This window comes from Ciconia boyciana, chromosome 16, assembly GCF_034638445.1.
Source record: "Ciconia boyciana chromosome 16, ASM3463844v1, whole genome shotgun sequence".
In the NCBI taxonomy this organism is placed as follows: domain Eukaryota; kingdom Metazoa; phylum Chordata; class Aves; order Ciconiiformes; family Ciconiidae; genus Ciconia; species Ciconia boyciana.
This window is the reverse complement of record NC_132949.1, coordinates 2,970,799-2,978,060: the sequence shown is the minus strand read 5'-3', so window position 1 is coordinate 2,978,060 and position 7,262 is coordinate 2,970,799. Positions and strand designations below refer to the sequence as shown.

At 47.8% G+C, this 7,262-nt stretch overlaps 1 protein-coding gene across 1 annotated transcript in view; it reads left to right on the top strand.

Moving 5' to 3' along the window:
• Positions 1 to 236: 236 nt before the first annotated feature.
• The window catches only part of MAP2K6 (mitogen-activated protein kinase kinase 6), a 55,914-nt gene continuing 48,888 nt past the window's right edge, over positions 237 to 7,262 (top strand). The window contains exon 1 of the mRNA XM_072881075.1: positions 237 to 616. Within this exon, the coding sequence (XP_072737176.1) occupies positions 601 to 616 (16 nt within the window). The 5' untranslated portion in view covers positions 237 to 600. The remainder of the gene's footprint in view (positions 617 to 7,262) is intronic.

Below are 7,262 nucleotides of genomic sequence, written 5' to 3'. Positions count from 1 at the left end.
CTCTCCTACCCCGCGCAAGCTCCGCGGGCGCTCCCCCCCCGCCGCCCCTACCCCACGCAGCCTCCGCGGGAACTCCCCCCTCACCCCTACCCCGCGCAGCCTCCGCGGAAACTACCCCCCGCCTCCCCTACCCCGCGCAGCCTCCGCGGGCGCTCCACCCCCGCCCCTACCCCGCGCAGCCTCCGCGGCGCCTCCGCGGGCGCGCAGCCCCGCCCCCCTGCAGGAAGCGGCGGGCGGCGGGACTACAGCACCCAGGCGGCCGCGCGGCGGCCGTCGGCAGCGCGCCTGCGCACTGCGCCCCCAGCTCCAAGTTTGGAGCTTTTAGCTGCCAGCCCTGGCCCATCATGTAGGTGCAGCAGAGCCTTCCCTACCATTGCAAGGAGGGGGGGAGGAAACCCCCCGCTCTGCAAGCTGCCCTGCAAAGTGTGCAATTGCACGGCCCCCCCCGCTGCAAGGAGAGCTGCTGCAGCAAGTCAGGAAAACTCCAGTTGCATGAAGATTGAGCGCTTGCAGTTTGCATCTTTGTTGCAAAACTAGCTCCAGAAGAGAGGCAAGGCAAAGTCTTTTGTGCTCCCCTCCCCCATCAAAGCAAAGGGGAAAATGTCTCAGTCGAGAGGTAAGGCTCCTACTTCTGTTCGTTGCAAATATGCAAAAAGTCGTGCATGCATTTTTAAGTGCATGCATGCATTTTTCGGGATGCAATTGCATTTTGAAGTTTGAGGCTTTCAATGGCTCTCAGTTGCATTTCCTGTTTAGTATGTGCCTTTTTGCAGACACACACACACTCACACACACAGTTCCTGTAAGGCAGGGCTTGCAGTTCAGCTGTGCATTGACGTTATTTGAATTCTTCTGCGGGGATTACTGAGCCCTTTTTGCCTTTTGCACAGTCAGGACAGATAAAGGGTGTTGAAGAGCAGATGCATTCGCTACTGTATATATGCATGCAAAATGGGCACAATGCATGCGAATTTCAGCTAATTTCAAGTGCAAAATTAAATGAAACTTTTACAGAAGTCCGTGGAGGAGATGAAAGGTGAAACTTGAGTGGAGTTACCAGGAATTAAATATATACCTATGTTTCCATGGGAAAGTATTGTTCTTGTGCCAGGACTGAGATCATTTTCCACCGATTTCTCCCCCCCCCCCGCCTTTAATATTTGGTAACTTTTGGTCAGAGGCAGGAGTGTGGTTTGTAACACCAGATCGCTAAGAGCATGCAGAAGGGCTGCTTTATTTAGCATTTCGGAGCAGGGGCTCAGCGCTTCGGATGGAGCGGGAGGGGCGTAGTTGGGTAGGGGACAACAGTGATTTTTATTTTATTTTTTATTTTTTTGCCAGCGCGGTGGGGAAGGCTTGATCTTTGCTTTTTAACTTGATGATTATTCCGGAGTGGCTCTGCCTTGTGTCCTGCAAGGGGGGGGGGGAGGTGGAGAATTTAATATTGCAAAAATGCTGTGGGAATGCAATAGTCCCTGCAAGTCCAGGCTGAGATGTTTAAGGAGGAGTTGCTCTGGCCATTCATTGTGAAAATAGATGCACATATGTCAGCGGCTGGCCACACAGACACAGCTTTTGGAGCTTCTTTTAAATGTTTGGATTTGATATTGCAGCTGCCTCTCCTTGCATTTTGCAGCCCTCGCACGTATTAGGGAGTGGGGGGGTGAGAGACAGTGCATGGCCGGTGGGAGAGCGGTTCCCAAACTGGGACTGGGGCTTTTTTGGTGGTTGTTGTTGTTTTTTCTTTAAAAAAAAAAAAAAATCTGTGAACTCAGTGGCCTTCTACAACAAGCCTTGCTGGGAGGACATAGGAAGGAGGTGCTTTCACAGCTCTTGCCACACAGTTTTCCTTTGTAAGAAAAATGTAAAGTTGTTGTATAATTTATTCCTAATTTGGGTTTGCTGCAGTCATCTTTTCCAGCCAAGCAGAGAATTGTAAAAGTTTCCAATAGAAAGAGCCAAGGAAGTTTGATAATGCAAAATTGAATCAAATGATACCCACGGCACGCTGCCGCTCGCAGGAGGGTCCCTGCGAGACCCACGGAGGGGCAGGGGCTGGGCAGGGGAGCAGCCGCTTCCCGGGGGTCCCCGGAAAGCCTCGGGGTGGGAAAGCCTGACGGCACGGAGCCGGGGACGGGCAGGGACCCGTGCTGGTGGCCCTGCAGCCCACCCTCGCAGGGTGCCGCTTAGCCCCCGCGCTTGCCAGCACTGGCCTTGTCCGTCCTTCTCAGTACCAGGAAAATGGGAAAATACAAGTAGCCAACCCACAAAACATGATCTCAATGAATGGCATCATTCTTGAATCCATTTTCCGTCCATCTCACGCTCTGCAATATGAGTGTCTAAGTTTGAATTCCTTACACAGATAACTTTTCCAAGTTCAGCTGTTCAGGCTGAGGTTTTGCTCGGGAAGGGGTTTCAGCTCCGGGGTTTGCTCCAGAGGTATCGTTCTTCAGGATGAATTAAGGGAGGGATAATCTGCATTTCAGGATCAGCTTTCATGTGTTGCACAGGAGGTTCCTCGTCAGCTTTCTAAAATACTGCACAGAGCTTCAGCCAGCTGCTGAGCTCTGGAGCCCTCTCCCTACTTTGAATCATTTCCAAAGTTGTTCTGAGAATTTGCCAGAGATTAATTTTTTTAATGCTGCTTGTCAGGGGGACAGTATTCAGGAGGGTTATTCTCTGATCAGACTTATTCCCAGCAAGGAATCTCACCTAGTTAAGAGGGCAGAATCGCTCCTCGGACCCTACCCGTGCCACACGAAGAAGCGGAGGTGATCTGCTTTCTGCACAGCCATAGCACGGGCTGTAGAAGATAAAACTCTCCCTGGAGTTTGGAAGCAACAGTTTCATTCTGGCCCTTTCCACGGCAGATGCCTCCAGCATTGTGCTTGCAGTACTCAGCCACATTACCTGTGCCCCGATGGACTCTTCAAGACTTCGCAGTCAGCAAAATACAGGTCAAGTCAGAAAGACATCCAGGTGCAAACTCCTGCATTTCACCCCATGCTCATTTCTACCTTCATTCCCTCGTATAAGTTGCAAAATGGTATTTTTAGTTGGACGGAGCAATCCATAGAAAATAAGATTTCCCCAAGCACAGCAGGTCCCTGCAGTCTGTTTGTCACCTTCAGAGAGGAGTCTACTCGGACAAGTGGGACTTGGTGTTGATGGTAGTTCAGAAGAAGTTGAATCGTTGCCCAAATGTGGCACATTTGGCTGTCATGACTAATAGGATATTATTCTGGAAGAGAAAAAAAATGCGGAAGTCCATATTAATTACAAGCTAAACGCAGTTTGAGGCTATAAATCTGAACTCTCGTGACAGCAGATACATTCAAGAGTCTTCCAAATACACTGTAATGGGGGAATTATGCACTCGCGAAGCCCACATCAGAGAAGCAACCTGCAAATATGCAAATTTCTCCATTGAAATAAGAAAAGGGAAGGGGGAGCAGTTCCCATTAGAGCACTAATTCATAAATAGTACATTGAAATGAGCTACATTTAACTCAATATTGCTGTCCATTGATCTCATTCCTAATTCTTAGTATTTGTTGTTTCAAATACATTTTTTTGTTCTCCAGCTGAAAAGGGATACTGAGATTATGAGAATCGCATCCCATGTGATGCTGGCTGTGTACCCTATGGACTTTGACCAAAGGCCCTGCACCTATTAAAAATACTACATTTTATGTAAAATGCTCTTTTTTTTCCAGCTAGAAATCTCAATGGAACAGATGTAAAGCCTAAATGGCAGCTTGCTTTTTTTTTTAAATCCTAGGTAGGTGGCAGGTTTTTGCTAGTATAAAATTAACCCGTAAGCAGCGCGAGGCTCCTGTTGGTTGTGCAATGCGCAGTTTGCCTCGTCAGCACCACCTCAGCTTCTCGCCATTAACACACTCCCATGACATAGGCACTTGGCAAGGACAGGCTTTGCAAGAGCACAGTGAGCAAAGCTGTGGCACGGTCAGTGAGGTGCAAGCCTAGCAAAGCCTAGTCTAGCAGCAAACACGGCCAATTTCAGTTTGAGTTGTTGATTTATTTTTAATTTTTTTTTTTTTTAAGGCTACCATGTTGAATTACTATTTCACCCTGTTGCATGTGCTGCCTGCTCTGCTATACCACTTTTGTGATGGAGGTGCCTGTGTACTTGCTTTGGGTTAAGAGGGGTCAAACGCTTATAAAGAGGTTTAAAAGTTTCATGCAATGCAATGCTGGAGGAATTAACCAGCATGGGGAAAAAAGAAAACCAACTAGTTGGAGTAGAAAGTATTAGGCTAGAAATGGCGTCTGACATGAGCCAAATGCTCTACGCAGCTGAGCAAGTGGGAACCGAGGCGCCCGGTTGAGCCCCTCCCATGGCTGCATTTTGCTGCCTGCTCCCTCTGCATTGCACTGAGGAGGCATTCGCTTGCAACGCTGCTGGGCTGGGAAGGAGCTCTCGTCCCCTCCGCCCCAGGCAGCAACGCTGGGGGTGCAAAAACCAGAGTGCATTTGCAGGATGCCGTGTCCCGACACGGCACGACAGCCAGCAACGTGCTCGTCGGGGCAGCAGCTCCCCGGCGCTAAGCAGGCTGCTTGGCAGGGACAGGAAGACACAAGCATTTAAAAGCTCAAACTATAGAAGTAATTATAGCAATAAAAGTGATAAGTTGCAGGGAAAAAGGAGCAAAGATCTGTTTTCTCCTCCCAGCTGAAAAAAGTTTAGGTTTCTCACTGCCCCAGTAAGTGTTGCTCATTTGTTACTTTCATCACCAAAAAAATGGAGCTTCCTTTGGGGTGAATTCCCTCCCATGACACGTCCATAAACTGCTAAGGTGAGGCAAATGATACTCAATTAAAACCACAGGAGTAATTTAGAGACATGAGACACTTCATTCCTCCAAGAGCATTGGCATTAATGGAACACAGTTACCTTCAAAGGCAGATTTGCACATTCTGTGTACTGTGGTTGCAAATACACAAGATGACTAAAATGTTGCCTTTTTTTCCCCCCAAACGATACATGCATTTGATGTCCTTGTCCATTTTCTCTTCCTGAAAAGAGCCATAAAGACACCTATAGAAGCCTCTTAGAAAAGGATATAAAAATAACATCTGAAACAAGCCCTGATCCCTCTTTTAAGTTGGAAAAAGAAGGAAAAAGAAAAATAGCATGGGAGCTTTGACAGCACAGGAGTGGGAACACGCTTGCCACCCTCCTCTGTGAATGCACTTGGAGGACCGCAGTGTCTGTTACCCCGATCATTGGGCACGGTCATGATTCCCAGCCCTTTCCCATGGGGTTCCCTGCCTTCACCCCATGAACTTGCATTTCTAATGCTCGGCCTGCCCACAGGTCTCCTCCCGTTCCAGCTCCGAAGGCAAAGCTCTGCATCTCTGCTCCGGTCTCACGGGGAGCTAAAGACCCGTGGGCAGCGCTTGCAGGTCCTGCTCGGGCTGGGCAGGTCCCAGCTGCCCGATGGCAGCGGGTGGGACGAGGAATTCCAAGTAAGGGAAAGGGGTAGAAACCAGAGCACATAGGTGTCCCTTACCGCAGTCACTCATGTTTTGGGGGACAATCAGGGCATTGTACAAGTTTGGCAGCGTGGCCACCAGCAGCATCATTATATAAAGTATTGAGTCAGTCTCCGGTGGCCGGATAAATTGCAGGACTGTTCTTTTAATTTTAGACATGGCCAGAGCTATAATTAAAAAAAAAAAGTGTCATTACCTGTAGAGTTACTTAGCTCCCTTCCTTAGGGCCTGTCTGGGCATAGTTTAAGAGATTAGCATTATCAGCTAGAGCAACATTAGCAGGAAGGCAGATCTAGGACCCTGGAGCTGTCCCACGCTAGATATTATGCTCTGTGGTGCCAGAGTGGTGAAGGCCATTCAGTGCAATTTCCATATCTACTCATTGTGCAAAAAGTTGGGGTATTTTTTGCTTTTGTCTTCCAAATCCACAATATTCTTCATGTTGACAAGTGTGAATGGAAAAGTGTCTTCTGTTCAGTAATCCTGGCTCCGTAAAAAGCAATTTGGAGAGGGGAAGCCTGAGACTCTCGCTTGTAGGGCTTTCTTTTGTCTCAAAGCCAAAATTAAAGCTATCCTTCCTTTTAAGCTAGAAATTCCAAACACCCAGTTGATGTTTCAGAGGGTTCATCCCACCATGAAAATCTCTGGGGTGCTAAAGCACTTCTGAGTCATCTTTACTTTGGAGATGCTGCAAACAGATGCTGAACATCCTTCATGGTAACTCCAAGAAGCCACTTGTGCATCTTGGTCTGCTGGTGCCAGCAAAGCTGCAGCTGAACATCGCTCTGGATTTGCATCCCATAGTCAAGTAAGGGCCTGAATTTGTACGTGCATGGTAAGAGCAGCATCCGACCACATCAGGAGAGCAGTTTGGGGTAAGAGCTACTCAGGCTACTTTCCCCCCCCAGTTGCTGTAGGGGCAATGGCCATGGCTTATTAGGCTGCTGCAAAAAGCTGAGTGCGGTGAAGCCCAAGGAGCATTGTGCAAACAGCTGGAGGGAGCAGCCTCTGCAGCTGAGATAGTTTCATATTTGTAAGAAAGATCGCAGAGAGAAAGCATTTTTTCCCCTGTTTGAGCAGGAAAACTTCACTGAGCAGAGCTGATCCAGTTTCTTGCTGTTGCTGTTTTGTTAGCCTACTTAGCTTGCAATTTTCTAATCAAGGCTAGATTTTCCTAGCCTGCACCCAAGCAGATCAAAAATCATTAGAAGAACTGAAGCCCAAGCAGCATCCACTTTTACTGCACTCAGATGAAACCAGTGGAAAAAAAAAACAACACAACAAACCAGCAGAAGTTGAAGATGAGATGCCAAAGATAAGGCAGCAATAGAAAATAAGTACAGGAGTCAACACTTCACTGTGTCTGCAGTAAGAGGCCTTTAATGAAGGCTGAATCAGCATAGACTTGGTAGCTGCTTTTGAAGGAGAATCTTTTTCTAAACAAAAATATGTAATTGCACTCAATGAAACAATGCTTATCAGTGCCAAATGGCCTCAGAGCATCATCTGGCTGTTCTTCTGTGGAAGTCCCAGGCAACATGCTTTTGTGCTTATTTTCATCCTGCAGTGGGGTCTGATCTTGAAGTTCCTCATTTGTGTGTTTTCAGCAGGGTTTACTTGTCACTCAAGCAACAAGTTATATTATAAAAGTTCCAGCTTCACTCCACATTATCGTTCCTCTTCAGAATGTTTATTGCTTATCCAGTAGTTCAAGGTGAGATATAGAAAATGACTCAAAGAAG